We start from the raw sequence: 17,327 nt of genomic DNA on the forward strand, positions 1-17,327 counted from the left end.
TGGTAGTTTGAGTTAATTTGGAACCTACCATTAGAGATGATTATTGGAAACATTTTCAATAAGGTAAATAGTGATCGAAGTTTGATAGTCGAAACAAATATCTAAAACAATTAAATAAAAACGGTTGCGACGATGTAAATATAAAGTAAAATATATTGTATTAAAAGTAATGAAAATAATATTAATTAGATGGTATAATTGAAAAAATAAGTTACATTGTAAATTGTAAAATGAAAATGATCCCATAATAAGTCACTTATCATAGGATCAAGATAATATAAATTTGGAATAATAATCTAAAATACTAAATTTAAATTTTTGTTATATGTGAATATTTCTTTTAAATTGAATTTAATTGAAATGAATTGTCAGTTAATTATAACTATTGATTTGTTAGAGAAGTTTGACTTTTATTATAATCATATATAAAGTAATACAAACGGATGATTGTGATATATTGACACTGTAAATTTTTTTACACTGACAGTGTATAACAATTAATCTCTTTTAAATTTATCAAACAATATATATAGTTTATATATAAATCAAATACTTCCGTTATTTATTATAATTAAAAATAAATTTTTATTTATAATAAAAATTGAGAAACTAACTCATCATAATAACAACTTCTTACTATAATAAGAAAAACAACTTTGTAAACAGTTTCAATTATTACAGTATTAATTATTTTTCTTAATTCTTGAAAAAAATCTTAAAAAATTCTTAATTTGAAAAAAAAAAGATAATCAATTTCAATTATTAATGTATTAACTATTTTTCTTAATTCTTGAAAAAAAAAATTAAACAATTCTTAATTTGAAGAAGAAGAAAAAACATTTTGAATTAATCTCTAAGTAAACTTTATATAATCAAAAAAATCTTTAGCTTTATATGGTTTTCACTTTTCACATCACGACCATCAAAATCGAGTTGAGATCCTCTCCATTTTTCAAAAGAATTTCACACAATTACAAAAAATTTAATTATATACAAGACAAATCATATTAAATACATGTTACACATTTCAAGAATATATACATTTATAAGAGACAAACTATATTAAATACATGTTACACATTTCAAGAATATATACATACAATTATACATGAAAACTTTAGGAATTGTGTTTTTCATTTATTTTTGAGAAATGGAGAGGATCTCATGAAAATCATAGTGTTGAAGCAAAAATAAACTCTCTATCTTACTCGTCCAATGCCATACTAGTAAGTCATAACAACATGCATGGAAGCTAGTGCAGAGAGAGAGAGAATATTAATGAAACAAGTCAGAGATATGAATTGATGACGAGAGAGTATATATAAGATTTGGTAATTGAATATAAAGGGTAAGGTGGGGACTGAATCAAATCCTTAGATACCCCAAAAGGATCACGAAATATCTGTGACTCTCTCTCTCTCTCTAAAATTCTTCTGTTCCATTTCCTTACATATAGTAGGACAGGACTTCCTTCATACATATCTTGTGACTTTCAACTTTCTTTGTTTCTTTTACTACGTTTTTTTTTCTCTCTTTAGCGTTTTGTTTTTCTTTTCGTCCTTTACTATTCTACATTTAAGATTGTAGTAACTTCCTTTATTTATTACACTACCTTCTTCTTTCTTCTTCATTGTCATTATTAGAGAGAGAGAGAGATAGTTGTTTATTCTTGTCTTTATTAAGATCATTCATGGCTTCTGCTTCATCTTCAACTTCTTCAAATTGGGTCATGGAAAGTGGTGACATTCCTCATGTTCTAGCTGTTGATGATAGTCTTATTGATCGAAAACTTGTTGAGAAACTCCTTAGAAATTCCTCTTGCAAAGGTGATACTATACTATACCTACCTCTTACTCAACCATATTCTGTTTTTCTTCTCTTTTACTTTTAACAACTTCATTACTAGTTTTACAGTACACGTATCTCTTGTTGTGTGTAAAGAAGGAAAAACATTATGCTTAGTTACATCACGTTCTTTATGCTTGATGCTTTTATTTTTGGTCTTTTTTTGTCTGAGGAAGAGTTTTGAATGGGCTTTTTGTTTAAATGGACTGCAGTTACAACTGCTGAAAATGGGCTTAGGGCATTGGAGTTATTGGGCTTGACAAATGGTGAACAAAACACCTTGAATGGAGTAAGTTTTTTTTTTCCATATATTTTACGGTACAGACACCTCTGAAAAATTATGTGTGTCGGACAACTGACATTTGTACGGACGTTTAATTTTTTGTCGTGTTGAAAATGATTTCTCACATGCTAAGTATTTCTGGTTTTGTAGAGATCCAAAGTAAATTTAATCATAACAGACTATTGCATGCCAGGGATGACAGGCTATGAGTTACTTAAGAAAATTAAGGTACTACTAATGATAGTGCTGGTTTCGTAGTTTCTTCAAAATCTTGTTTATGATTTAGCACATTGATACATTAACCACTGCAAATATCATTTTAACAGCAATCATCTGTAATGAGGGAGGTTCCAGTAGTAATCATGTCATCTGAGAACATACCAACAAGAATCAACAAGTAATTTGTCTCTACCACTAACCACATCATCTTTTACTAGCTTTTTTTTGTCTCTTGTATGTTCTCTATTGTTTAACTTGCTCAATAATTGTTCTGCTGAAAAAGCAGGTGTCTAGAAGAAGGAGCTGAAATGTTCATGTTAAAGCCACTCAAACAATCTGATGTAAGAGAACTGACATGTCAGTTAATGAATCTGGGAAGGTGAAAATTTGTGTTCAAAGAGTTGGTATCTAGTGCCAAATTCTTACAGTTAGGCCTTAACCAGAATGTTGCTAATTGTAGGAATTAATGCATATCATTGTTTTCAAGATGCTGAACTCTAGTTTTGTTTTGTTTTAGTCTATTTTATGTATACCAATTTAGTCATGTCTTTTTGTAAAAAATTGATCAACTTCATGTTGGTGGAACATTTTATGGCTTTGAATATCTTGCAAAAATTCCAAACTGTTTACACAATCATGTAAAGAATACAATGGTTAATACTCCCTCGTTTCTTTAATGTAAGAAAAGGTTTGTTTTTTTAGAATTATTGAGAATCAATGTATCTGAACTATATTTTGTTCAAATATATTTATTCTTCAATGAATCTAAAAGTAAATTTTTTCTTATATTCGAGACCATTGGAGTAGCTATTTGAAGCAAAAACAGGAAGGATAATAATGAAACAAAATTGAGAATCATTTTATTCACCAATCAAAGTGTTTTCTATGGTGGCTATGTTTGTGTTCATCTAAACCAAAACACTGAACAGCAGGGTAACATGTGACAAACACGCATCTACCAAAACCTCTAAACATGCGAGATACCAAACGACAGGGATAGGAACAACATCTTTTCATGAACTTGTTCTTTCTCTTCATCTTGTTGCTGCAACTACACTTCTGTTGCACATGTTGTTGATCCATTTTATCGATAATAATAATCCTGGCCAACAGAATTATAAAAAAAAATCATAAATTAAATATTAGTGTTAAAATTTAGAGAAAAAAAACAAGAAAATCATTGGATCGAGATCAATCTTACCTTAAATTTTTTGTGGTTCGTAGTTTTAGAACGAGGAGAACAGCATCTGGTGTTGTGGCTTTTGGAAAAAAGAGAAAGAGTGTGAATATTAAGAATGAGTATTTAAGCAATGAATATTCGTTTTGAGAAGCTTAAGTTCATTGTGATGTGGCATAATCTATCTCTTTTTATGGCATTGCCTCTTGGTTGAGTTAATGATTTTTTAAAATAAAAATTAACTATATTGAAATTAAGGAAGGCCCAATTCAAGACCAAACAAGGATATATTCTCTCTTCTTTAAAGATTCTTCTAAAGTGCTAGCAAATTCCAAACTATCATTCTCACCTATGACTATGAAGTTGTTGATTTAGTCTAAGGTGGTACTAGTACATTCTTGTAGGAGTTAAAATTGATGTATGAGGGAAGAACCAAATCAATTTGGTTTGCACATATGCAATTATTATTTGAAGTTGTTGGATTATAAATTTATTAAAAATGTGTGTAGGGTGATGATTGCTCTCACTTATAAACACATGTTCAGGTTATATATTATTCGATTTGAGACTCTTAACACCCTCTCTCACATTCAGAATTTGCGTTTTAGACGTGAAACTAAATAGTGGATGACTCGATAGTAGGTGGTCCAACAGATATTAAGCGAGACTCTGATACCATTGTTGGGCTACAAATCAAGGGGGTCAAACACGATAGAGCAGTTTACACTTAGCGGATTTATCCTTTAAGAGTAACACACTTTTGTGGGAGACATCCCGCATATTCATCCAAAATTTTAAAGTGATAGATGTCTGGGTTCTCCTACTTCTAAATGGTCAAATCTCTACATTTCTAACTAATGTGAGACTTCTCTATACTATTCACACTTGTTATTCTCAACACTCCCCCTCAAATGTGAGTTTATCCACAATGTTCCCCCTCAAGTGAAAGTTTCTTTTATCCACATACACTTATACCTCCGTTGACACTTTTCAACGGGACACCTCCTATGAGAATTTCGCTACAAGTAAGCCGGTCCCGTCACTCGAACCAAAAACATTGATACCATCTTAAGAATGTGTGGTTGAACCTAACTCAACCCTAAAAAACCGACTTGTAGAGTGAGGATTACCCTTATTTATAAACATATGTTCAGACTATATATTGTCTGATATGAGACTCTTAACAAAATTTAATTTGGTTTATTAGACTAATAAAGTGTTAGGTTCATTTTGGTTTTAGTGGTGTAATCTAATTTTTTTAGAGTTATATATATATATAATATATATATATATATATATATTATTATATATATATATATTATATATATATATATATATATATATATATATATATATATATATATATATAATATATATATATATATATATAATTATATATATATATATATATATATATATATATTATTAAAGAAATGTGTAAAATCATCTTTGAAGTGTACATAATAATCTATATTGTTGTAAGTAGAACTCTCACTTGAAGTCTATAAATAGGGGATGACTTCGTATTTTAAACCAAAATGTAAGCAAATAAACTAGCAAGTAGATAAGAAAATAAAAAAGTCTCTCAAATATTCCTTAAATCAAGCTCAATGAGACATTTTAAAAGATTCCATAAAGAGAGACAAGAAAAGTTTATTCCTCGTCTACCAAGCATTGAATAAAGATGAGTTTAAGGTAATTCCAAATGCAACATTCACTAAGAAGGTATGAGTAGGCATGACAACATAACTCGTACCCGCGAGTACCCACCCGAACCCGCCCCAAAGTTGACGGGGAAAACCCGCTTTGATTGGGTTTGGGTTTGGGTTTTCCCTTATTATAAAGGATGGGGACGGGTTAGGTAATGGGGACACTAGTACTCACCCCGAATCCGACCCTGTACCCGCCCCATTTATTTTATTATGTACACTATTATTTATTTTTGATGATTTATAAAATTAAATAAGTGACCAATGTTTTAATATTTTGGTTTGTATTAATTATTTAAAATATTCAAATATATGTACGGAATTTTTTTAGATTGTTTTATTTTATTATTTGTAATGTAGTTTAATTTTTTTTAAGTAAATATTTATATTAAAAAAATGATTTCACTAAATGGATGATGGCGGGACGGGGATACCCGAACCCGTTTGGGACGGGGTTGGGTTTTAATTCTCCATCCCCGTTTGGGTTTGGGGCGGGGAACGGGGATTGTTTAGTGATTCGGGTTTGGATTTGGGGGAGGTAAAAACCGTCCCCGACCCGCCCCGTTGCCATGCCTAGGTACAAGAGAAACTCTAAACCTTTTGCAAAAGAAAAAACATTGTGAAAAAGACAAGTCTTCAAACTCTAAGAGTCTATTGTTGAATATTTTTGCAGATTCATTGTTGTTTCAAACCAAATTAAAAATAAACATAGAGAGGTTAGAAGAGGGAATATGTTGCCTATTAGATCCCTAATTTTAGCATATTGTTATGGAAATTAGGAAAAAAAATTGGAGACCATAAAAATAGAATAACTTGAAGGATCGTTATAAGATTTTGAAAATAAATATTATAAGGAGAAAAATATCACTAAGAAACTCTTCAATTTCAAATAAAGGATGAAGAAAGTTGAAGAAATAAGAGAAGTCAAAGGAGTCGAGGTAGGGATCGAGAATGCGGTCGAGGATAATTTATACATGGCAACGGTTAACGAGGTTCAAATTTCATTAGAAACACTTATAAGAAAGGACAAAACACCACAATAATACATGGAAAGGATACTAAAACACAAAGTATGATAAATTTAACATTGAATGCTACAAATACAGAAATTTGACCAATGCGCTTTAGAATATATATTTTGCAAGAATAAAGTTGAGGAGGAAACCAACTACTTAATAGAAAATATGATAAGTTTAAAACAATGTTGTTAGCATGTCAATACAATGAAATAAATCAAGAAAACTCATGGTACTTTGACAGGAATGCATACAACCATATGTGGGAAAATATAAGCATGTTAATGGATCTCAACAAAGTAACATCTCATTCCATAGTCAATAAATTGGGTGTTGATCAGTGGTCTTTTAAATTATTTCCATGTATATTTTATGTTCAAATATTTGTAGTTTAATCTTAGCTTTTATACGCTTTTACTCTCATTTATGTGTTTTCTCCGTGTTTCATGTAAAAAGTACCAATCAAGACAAAATGAGAGCAAAAGAGGGAGAAATGCGCGAAGGCCATTGAGGAGAATGGTGTCTAGTACAAAAACTAGAGCCCATAACGATCTGGTTGCAATGGTGGCCTTTTCCACCCTTTTTTGCATTTTTGCAGAGCCAATAGCACACACTAGAGGGTGTTATGGCCTGGTCGTAATGGCCATTACTGGTCGTAGCACACCAACAAGTTGTCTTTGATTCCTTTTTCTTTGAGTTGTTTTCCTAATCTTTTCACATTCCTACAGTTTTGGTCCGTTTTTATGAAGGTCAATTATGAGAATTTAGTGCCTTAATCATGTAATATGGTCGATAAATATCTAGGAAACTTAAGATAAAAACACACAATTTGCTTAGAATTCAGTCTAATTTCTTGTTCTTACTTTCTTACATGTCAATTCCAGCACTTTGTATTATCAAGACTCCTTATAGCAGTTTATTCTAATATTATTTTATGCTTTTTTTTTTAAGTTTTATTATTCCTATTTATTATCATTATTATGAATTTTTATGAATTATATGTTTGAGTTGTTTTTATGTTAACTATGTCTGAATAGATAGTATTAGGGTCTGAGACATGAGGGTTGTCGGAGCGGGATGATGAAGATATTGAATATATGTTTGTTAGTCACGAACATTCTGGTTGCAACTCTATTGAGTTATATATTACTCGTCAACCAAGTATATCATCTCAGCAATCACAGATAACTAATCAAGTTGAATCTGATGAATTTGATTCAGAAAACTCAGATGACACCGGCCTAGAAGCAGAAGCAGAAGTCAACGTCGTTGATGAACAACATTGAAGATGATGGTCAACCAGCGTCATTACCTCCAAGTCATGTATATAATATGCCTCAACATATGGAAAACATGGATTTGCATGACGATGAAACATACAACAGTGTTTTTTATAACCCGTATCCACGACTAGAGGGTGAGTTAAAAGTGGGAGACATGTTCCGCACTAAAGAAGAATATGTGTGAGCTATCAAAAAAATTTACATGAATAACTTTGTTGATTTCACTGTGAAACGCACTGATTCAAGAAGGTATGTCATCGAATATTGTAACATCCTTTGTAAGTTTATGTTGGATGCGTCTCACAAAAAGAGAAGTGACTCTTGGGAGATAGCTTCTATAGACCCACATCATAGTTGCATTGCAACTAATGTTGAACAAGATCACCGTAAATTAAGCGATGCATTGATATGTCAAGACATTTTGCCGCTTGTTAACAAAGACTCATCAGTGAAGGTGAGTATAATAATATCTCATATCGTCACAAGATATAATTATATTCCATCTTACAAGAAAGTGTGGATTGCAAGGACCATAGTCGTTGAACATGTATTCGACAACTGGGAGGATTCATACAAAGAATCGCCACAGTTTTTATGGGCCCTAAAAACATACGTACCAGGAACTGTTGCAATTATGGAGACATTGTCAGCATTTATGCCAAACAGAACTTATATTGTTGGAAATAGAATCTTTCACCTCCTCTTTTGGGCGTTTGAACCGTGCATCAAAGATTTTGCATTCTGCAAACCTATTATCCAAATTGATGGAACATGGTTATACGGCAAATACAAGGGTACTTTGCTTATGGTTGTTGCACAAGACGGCAACAACAATGTCTTTCCAATTTCCTTTTCTCTGGTTGAAGGTGAAATCGTTGGTGGTTGGGGTTTCTTTCTTCGACATCTCAGAACACATGTCGCTCCACAAGCCAATCTCTCTTTGATTTCAGATAGACATGTTGCCATTGAGAGTGCTTACAATAACCATGATAACGGATGGCATGATCCTCCTTCTATTCATGTCTATTGCATTAGACATATCACACAAAACTTCATGCGCGCAATCAAAGATAAGAATCTTCGCAAAAAAGTGGTGAATGTTGGGTATGCTCTAACTCAGTCGTCATTTCAATATTACCGTGATGAAATTAGATTGTCTAATGCAGATGCAGGAAGATGGATGGATAACATACTAGTAGAGCAGTGAACAATGGCATTTGACGGAGGCTGTCGATGGGGCCACATGACAACAAACCTTGTAGAATGCATGAACGGCGTATTCAAAGGTATTATAAATCTATCAATACCCACTTTGGTCAGAACAACCTATTATAGGTTGGTTTCTACCTTCGCAACCAGAGGTGAAAGATGGAGTGCAATGTTAATGTCGGATCAAATATTCAGTGAATGTTGTATGAAAATGATGAAAGAGGAAAGTATAAAAGCTAGCACATACACGATTACAGTCTTTGACCGTCATAGGAAAAATTTCAGCGTGCAGGAAACAATAGGCCACAATTAGGGGAGGCCAAATTTATCCTATGTTGTCAAACTAAACAGAAGTTGGTGCGATTGTGGAAAGTTCCTGGCCTTCTGTATTCCTTGCTCCCATGTCATTGCGGCATGCGCACATACTCGTCAAAACGCTTGCAGCCATCTATCTGATATTTACAAGGCCATTACCGTCATAAATGTGTAACAAAAGCTTCTCAGTGCTACCAATGGAGGAATACTGGCCTCCATATAAAGGTGACATAGTTTGGCACAAATATGAGATGCGAAGAAAGAAAAAAGGACAGTCAAATAGCACGCGTATTAGAACAGAAATGGATACTACTGATTAATTATAAGACTATGTAGTATATGTCGTCAACCAGGACACAATAAGAACAATTGTCCCAATCTAGGAGCAACATCTGCATCATAAGATAGTATCTCCTTTTAATTTTTGTAACCTTGAATTTTTATATATCATTATCTTTTTGTTACAACAAGGTTAACAACAAACATCACTACAACATAAGCAAACTTAAAACAAAACATTTCTAACTGATTACAACAATCAAACTGATGTCATCTCGTCCAAACATCATTTCTCTAGCATCCTTATCAGTTTTGACTCGCACCAAACCAAATATACTATTGAGTCTCTCAATACTTCTAATTTTTTCACTTCTAGTATTTTTCGATCTAACCAACGAACTAGTTCCCTCTTCAGTTGATCGAAACTACAAATGTTCTAGAAGAGTATCAACATCGGAGGTTTGTCTCTCAAATAAATCACTTTTCCGTAGCGGCGACGAACACCAAACATAGTTGCAATATGATGAAATGAGATGTGAAAAAATGATTCACACAACACATCTATTTATAACACACACAAAATTGCACATTACACTGAGACGTCAGACCAATGGGCGCCTCCTCTTCCAAATAACACATGGGTGCCAATTGGATTGACAACACCATGTACAGTAGCCAATCCAATTGGTGCCTCAATTTAATTTTTAAGGGTATTTTTCCACTTAACTGTCTCCAAATAATTTAAAAACGAAAAATTAATCAGGATTGCTAAAACATAAGAGAAAAATTAAAAGTAAAGTAACATTATAGAAAAGTTGGTGGGTGGAATATAAAATGGAGAAGGGAGGTTTAGAACATGTATAAAAGTTACGAAAGATGAGGAATAATGACTTACTAATCCATTAATCGTAAAAAATAATAGTATAATATAATCAATATATTAGGGAGAAAATTGGAAATTAAAAAAAAAAAAAGCTACACCAAAATATTGTTTTACATTTATATATTTACTAACATCGCCACTAATCCGACTGTTCGTATTCTCTAATACTAATGCATTATAAATAGTTTACACCTGGTGCACTTTATTTCATCTCAAATTACAAACAGTGACCTTTACACAACACGAGCTTGGTTAGATTTGTTTCTTGAACGATGTGGAAAAGTGCACCTCACAACTTGATTCGCCAAAACTACGTTTCACAAAAATGAAATAAACAGATTGCGAATATAACACTAATTTGTACGCTTCTAAAAAACCAAATAACAAATTAGACTCATAGAAAAGGTATTAATTTGATTTTTAAAAGAACATTACACACTAATCTAGATCTAATTTCCAAGAGACATAAACTTTAGGAAGAAACACTTCAGAAACAACCCTACAAATTATACAATTTAAGAACTCGTAAACTTGGTAACAGCCTTTGTTCCTTCAGAGACAGCATGCTTGGCCAATTCTCCAGGAAGAACAAGCCTAACTGCAGTCTGGATTTCCCTTGAAGTGATCGTCGGCTTCTTGTTGTATCTTGCAAGTCTGGAAGATTCGGCAGCAAGCTTCTCGAAGATGTCGTTAATGAAACTGTTCATGATCCCCATGGCCTTGCTTGAGATTCCAATGTCTGGGTGAACTTGCTTCAGAACTTTGAAGATGTAGATCTTGTATGTCTCTACGTTCTTCTTGTTTCTCTTCTTCTTCTTGTCTCCGGCGGCAGCACCACCGTCCTTGGGAAGCTTCTTTCCGGCCTTTGGCTTCTTTTCAGCCGGAGCTTTCTCAGCTACTGTAGACTTCTTCTCTTCTACTGGTTTCTTCTCTGCTATCTTCTTCTCTCCCTTTGGCGCCATTGAAGGAATTGAGAATTTGAAATTTCAGAAAAAGTTAGGGTTTGAAATTGGAAGTGAAATAAAACGCAGAAAAATAGCTTGAAAGAAAATTAACACTGAGAGGGCTTATATATCAGATGTTTACCGCGTTGTTATTGGCTTATGTGCTTATTCACGGATCGCTGACGTGGAAATCCTTTAGCCGTTGCGTTGATTTTAATTGGGATATGACGATAGACGGTCACGATCTTGAAGATGCTAAGGGTGATGATTATGGATGCGGATTTTTTTTAATTTAATCGCAACAAAATTATCTTCTAAACTTTGACTATTGCTTTAATAAAACATACTAGCACTAATTAATTAGTAGTATCTATTAACTTTTTACTTTTAATGGATTTTTAAAACATGTTTTTAGAATATTGTAAAAAAGTTTATTTCTTAACAACAACATAAAAGTTTATTTACAATCTTTTTTTTATCATAATTTATAGCTAACGACTGATAAATGTTAGTTTATAGTTGATGATTGTTAGTTGATAAGTTAATTTCTGTGATTGGTAAATTAGTGGTACTATTCAGCGACGACGAGGGACATATGGATGGGGGCGCACAGCCAGGGTGGCACAAAGTGGGTGAGAGAAAATGGACTGAGGTTAGGTTAAGACGTCAAAAATTGATCCGACTAGAAATTAAAGGACATGATAGACTTAGGGGATTCGCACGACTGGGAGGAAGCAGGGGAGAGAGATGGTCATGCTATGGGCAACAGTACAGGTTTGACTGACATAGGATTCCTTATCGCGATGTTGAAGCAAGTTTTTTTAAGGTTATGGAAATCGCGAAGGTGCAACTCAAAATAGGTAACGTTTTGATCTTTCTAGGACTGTAGTTTTTGGGGAAGATCATGCATGCATATGGATTTGAGTCACGCAGAGTCTATTACGCGCAGATGCAGTTATGGTAGTTGGTTTAGTAGGAAAGACATAGGTATGGAGCCATCGCGGCAACAATGGCTTCTTTCTATTTTTCCAATATTATATATCATCTTCAGTAGGTCGAATTACAAAGGGAACTAGAGGTATGTGGAATTTTGTCCGATATTTTTGTTTCTCAAAATAGAAATGCAAGGAGACAAATGTTTGGGTTCACTCGGTTTGCTAATGTGAGAGATGTGGAAAAATTGAGCGAAACTTTAAATAATATTTATTTTGGAGATTATAGATTGTTTGCGAACATGGCTTGTTATGACAGATTTGAGAAGTTTGATAGGAGAAACTTTAGGGTGGGTGATGGAGAAAAAATGATGAGAGATGAAGAAAGAAAATTTTCGAGGGAGTATGGGAGGAGGGAGCCCGAGTTTGGGTTTAGGAGGAAAAAGGAGTTTGAGAGGGTAAAGAATGAGGCTTTAAGGAGCGAAGATTAAAGGGAAAAATATAGAGTGGTGTTCGATCAGGTTGTGGTATGTAAGGTGAAAATGAGAGGAAAGAGTCCCAATTTTTATTTCATAGTGGAATGGTAGGGTGTTAACGTATGTTGAGTTAGTGGAGGGGAAAGGTAAGAAGTTAGAGGGGGCGAATAAAGGAATGAATAGACTGTACCGATGGAAAGAAGTTATGTGGTTTTTCTTGAAGACATTGACTGGGTTTGTAATGCTCTGCAAAACATACTCCAAAATGCAACATTATGGCGCCTGTTGCACAAGACCCAGATTTCATACCAACACGATGGAGCATTGCGCCCAGTATGTGTCCTTTATGCAAATTCATACAACTTTAGCAAGCTAGACCAATCTTGAACACTTGGACACTTCTCCAAGTTGTTGTTTTGCTAAAATATAGTCAATCCAAAGGATCAATTCACTAGGAATAACACTTGAGCTTGAGAGGAGATGTCTTCAGAGAAGTATGAGGATGAACGTTGGGTTCTTTTAGGGGAAATTAAGGAGATGATGATAAGTGAGAGAACTGGTGTGTTTCTAATGTAATGACTTAAGTGAGAAAGATAATCAGATGAGAATAATGAGAAGTTGCCTATTTTTTATAGCTTTTTGTATAATCGATGTGTAAAAAAGGTAAAAACTAAAATGTATATGTTACATGTATTTGTTGATTTAATTACTCACCCAACTAGTTATTGTGGTGAGTTCCAACATTTGATTTTTTGAGTTTTCAAATGATCTAATCGATTGGACAGAAGTGGCAATAAATTATTTTGGCCCAATTCAACATATCTTATTTCAGGCTTTGTGTTTTATACACCTGGTTGGCTTTATTTGCACCTCTTGCTATAAAATACTAGAACACTCGTCTTTTGGGTTAGAAAATAATTTATTTGGATAACAATAAATAAGAACCATTATTTTAAGGGGTTAATCATATTTTCATGATTATTTCAACCGTAAAATAATGTATACCTCTTTTATCAAGAAATCTCGCTAAATGTTTCCCAAGAGGGAAGACATCAAAAGGTATATCCTCCTATACAAATTGTTGGATATGAGAGTCGGTAAAACCACGAAATGAACAAATCCATTACATACATATCCATTTAATTAATCACTAAGGATCATATATTTTGAGATATTCTCAAATAATTTACTTTAATCATAACGGTTGACATTCACCATCAACGTTTCATCCTCGGATCAGAGACCTCATGAATATTGTATACTTTGGAGTTATATTATGCTTTGCACAACTTCATAATAATCGTCAAAACTCCAAGCTGCAAAGCATACCTAAAAAACACTAAGATTTCACCTTTGGTGCCCATATCATCTTGGACCCAAGTGCATTAGATACATACGATCTAAGGTTGTTACCTTTAGATCTTTTTAACTTATCAAATTAAAAGGGTTCTAAGTGTCTTATTCTCTTACAGTATGTACATTTATAAGTCGGATGCTTATTATCCTTTTGATCTACACCTTTCATAGATTTTCTATCTCTTTTAAATCTTATTCTATTTCTATTTATAGAGGACCTTTGACTATATAAAATTAGGTCAAATTTCTATTTCCTTTGGGTAAACTTTTCTAAGATTCCACGAAGCCTAGTTAAATTTTTTATAATTTACATTCTTCTTTTGAGTTTCTAAGCTTAGCTATCTCCTGGAAGAATTGTTTATTTCCTTAAGATATCTTATGCATTGAAAGAGTAATCTTTTCACTCTCCTTTGAATTAGGTAAATTGTTATTTTTATAGTTCTTGCAAAAGCTAAGTTTGGGGTTGCTTGTGGAATGAGCAACAATTTAAATTTAGGGTAGGGGTACTAGAATCCTATAATCGAAGAAAAAAATAATGATGAAAAAAGAAAAAGAAAAGAATGAATAGAAGCTAGAAAAAAAGTCTTTTTAATATCGAATTAAGAGCTTATGGAAAAAAGTGTTATAAAGAAAAACAAATCATTATTCTAGTACCTGTCAGTTAAAAAATAAGCATATGTAAGGATGATGTGAGAATAAGAAGGGAGCAAGTACTTAACTCCAAATAATTAAATATATTGGCTAAAAGTATCTCACACTAACATAAGTCACGTTATAAACTTTGAAAGACCTTAGGATTGTATTTTTGAAGAGAAAGTGACTGATTTTTTTAGATATGTGACAAATTCATTGCATGTCATACATGTGATTGAGTGGTCACCGTGTCTTATTCGACAATGAGTGAAAGGTGAGACTGAGTGACAGATTAAGTACACATGAAGTTGAAGAAATACTCTTTCGCTTAGTTCGAATTTAAGCAAGGAAGGGAAGTAATGATTCTACTTAATAAAGGTGACTGTCATTGGTATCATAAGTACGAAGTTCTATTGAGAATATCAGTTACAAATGAGTTTCTTTCGGACAAGTAATAGAGTAAGTTTGGGGTTGTGATGTCATTTTGTCATCATGTAATTTTATTAAGCATTTGCAATTGTTTTAGTCATGATTTAGAGTAATTTGCACTAGTTTGGTGAAGAAAATGAAGAAATACAAAAAAAGTATGAGAAATTTATAAGAAACAAATAATTTGTGAAAAGACAAATGTAAAGCGATTGTGGCGTGATCTAGCTCCCACATAGCACATTGTGGAACTAACTAAAGGGATCGTGGCGTGATTTTATGCATATTTGGACCAGTTTTGACCTCTATAAAAAGGAAATAACGTTTTTTTAGAGAGATATGTTATCGTATTTTTCTTGGTAGGAGAATTTTGACAACACAAACTAAAGTAGAGCTCTAGAAAGAAGGTTTTCGTCATTGAAAGCCAAATTTCTATTGAAAATATACATATTTCTATTATTATGACTTATTTCAATATGAGTAGTTAATTTTATTTGATTAGGATTTGTTAGATGAGTTTGTATGAATATGTTAAACATGTGTTAACTTTGTCTTATTTATACACTTTGATTAATCCGTACTTTTTTATTTAATTACTGTTTTTTTTTACGAGATCATATATCAAACCTAAATTTATAGGGATTATTAGCCCTAACTTCATAATTTTGATCTAGATTAACGGTTTAACTTAGTAATCGATCAAAAATAAATAAAAATTGAACAGTGACTTAAATTTTTAACGTTCTGATTGCATGTTTTATCTGCAAACTAATCCAAAAGATTAGAGAATTATAGTGTAAAAAAATAAATTGTTGTAGTGTAAATTATACACTATAGATTGACAAATAAATTATAAATTATAAATTGTACACTAATCCAAAATAATAAATTATACACTATAGAAATAAGTATAACAATCATCGTAATTTTGTTATAAATTGACAAATAAATTTTATCAGAATGGAATTAAAAGAAAAAAATACAATATGAAGCATGGTGTTAGAAAAAAAATATTGAGATGGAAAAAGTCTATAAATCAATTTCAATAATTTGAAATTGATTAACTCTACAAATCTATTCCATTAGTTTTAAAATTGATAGACTTTACAAATCTGTTTCATTAATTTAAAAGCGATAGACTCTACAAATCTATTTCATTAATTTTAACTTTCTAGAAAAAATAATAATGAGATTGAAAAAATCTCTACAAATCGATTTCATTAATTCAAAATTGATAGACTTTTGAAATACTAATAAATTGAAATATTTTGTATAAATTGGGAGAAATTTCAATTAAATACAAAACAATTTTATAAAAGTTTTGATGAACGGTGCATCTGATTTCTTCCCAACTTACCAACAATGACCTTCATTAAAGATTTTGCGGAAAACACACTCTTTCGATTCATAAAAAAAGGGTATTCATTTGATTTTAAAAGAACATTACACACTAATCTATATCTAATTCCAAGACATAAACATCACCAAGAACCACATCAGAAACAACCCTACAAATTAAACAGTTTAAGCACTTGTAAACTTAGTAACAGCTTTTGTTCCTTCAGAGACGGCATGCTTGGCCAATTCTCCAGGAAGAACAAGCCTAACTGCAGTCTGAATTTCCCTTGAAGTGATCGTCGGCTTCTTGTTGTATCTTGCAAGTCTGGAAGATTCGGCAGCAAGCTTCTCGAAGATGTCGTTAATGAAACTGTTCATGATTCCCATGGCCTTGCTTGAGATACCAATGTCTGGGTGAACTTGCTTCAGAACTTTGAAGATGTAGATCTTGTATGTCTCTACGTTCTTCTTGTTTCTCTTCTTCTTCTTGTCTCCGGCAGCGGCACCTCCGTCCTTGGGAAGCTTCTTTCCGGCCTTTGGCTTCTTCTCCGCCGGTGCTTTCTCAGCTACCGTAGATTTCTTCTCCTCTGCGGGCTTCTTCTCTGCTATCTTCTTCTCTCCCTTTGGCGCCATTGAAATAATTGAGAATTTGAAATTTCAGAAAAAAGTTAGGGTTTGGAATTGGAAGTGAAATAAGACGCAGGTAATGAGTTTGAAAGATAATTAGCATTCAGAGGATTTATATAGAAGATAGCTCTCGCGTTGTTATTGGCTTATGTGATTATTAACGGATCGTTGACGTGGAATTTTTTTACCCGTTACGATGATTTTCATGGACGGTCAAGATCTTGCTTTGATTCAAGGATCTTGAAGATGCTATGGGTGATCGACTTTAATTTAATGTAAACAAAATTCTATTTTCTAAACTTTGACCATTGCTTAAATAAACATATCTATTAACTTTTTATTTTTTAATGGTTTTTTAAATCATGTTTTTAGAATAT

At 32.6% G+C, this 17,327-nt stretch overlaps 2 protein-coding genes across 2 annotated transcripts; one reads left to right on the plus strand and one right to left on the minus strand.

Moving 5' to 3' along the window:
• The first annotated feature begins 1,126 nt into the window (after positions 1-1,126).
• On the plus strand, positions 1,127-2,949 carry LOC127080830 (two-component response regulator ARR17). The gene is made up of 5 exons (XM_051021122.1): positions 1,127-1,826; positions 2,058-2,134; positions 2,279-2,356; positions 2,455-2,525; positions 2,634-2,949. The coding sequence occupies exons 1-5, from the start codon at positions 1,691-1,693 to the stop codon at positions 2,728-2,730; spliced, it is 459 nt and encodes a 152-aa protein (XP_050877079.1). The 5' UTR covers positions 1,127-1,690; the 3' UTR covers positions 2,731-2,949.
• Positions 2,950-10,612: 7,663 nt separating this feature from the next.
• Positions 10,613-17,049, minus strand: LOC127080832 (probable histone H2B.1). Its single transcript, XM_051021123.1, has 2 exons — positions 16,518-17,049; positions 10,613-11,167 (listed from the first exon to the last, which is right to left on the minus strand). Exons 1-2 carry the CDS (start codon positions 16,954-16,956, stop codon positions 10,734-10,736), a joined length of 873 nt encoding a protein of 290 aa, XP_050877080.1. The 5' UTR covers positions 16,957-17,049; the 3' UTR covers positions 10,613-10,733.
• Between the last annotated feature and the right edge of the window lie 278 nt (positions 17,050-17,327).

This window comes from Lathyrus oleraceus, chromosome 5, assembly GCF_024323335.1.
Source record: "Lathyrus oleraceus cultivar Zhongwan6 chromosome 5, CAAS_Psat_ZW6_1.0, whole genome shotgun sequence".
Taxonomy (NCBI): Eukaryota; Viridiplantae; Streptophyta; class Magnoliopsida; order Fabales; family Fabaceae; genus Lathyrus; species Lathyrus oleraceus.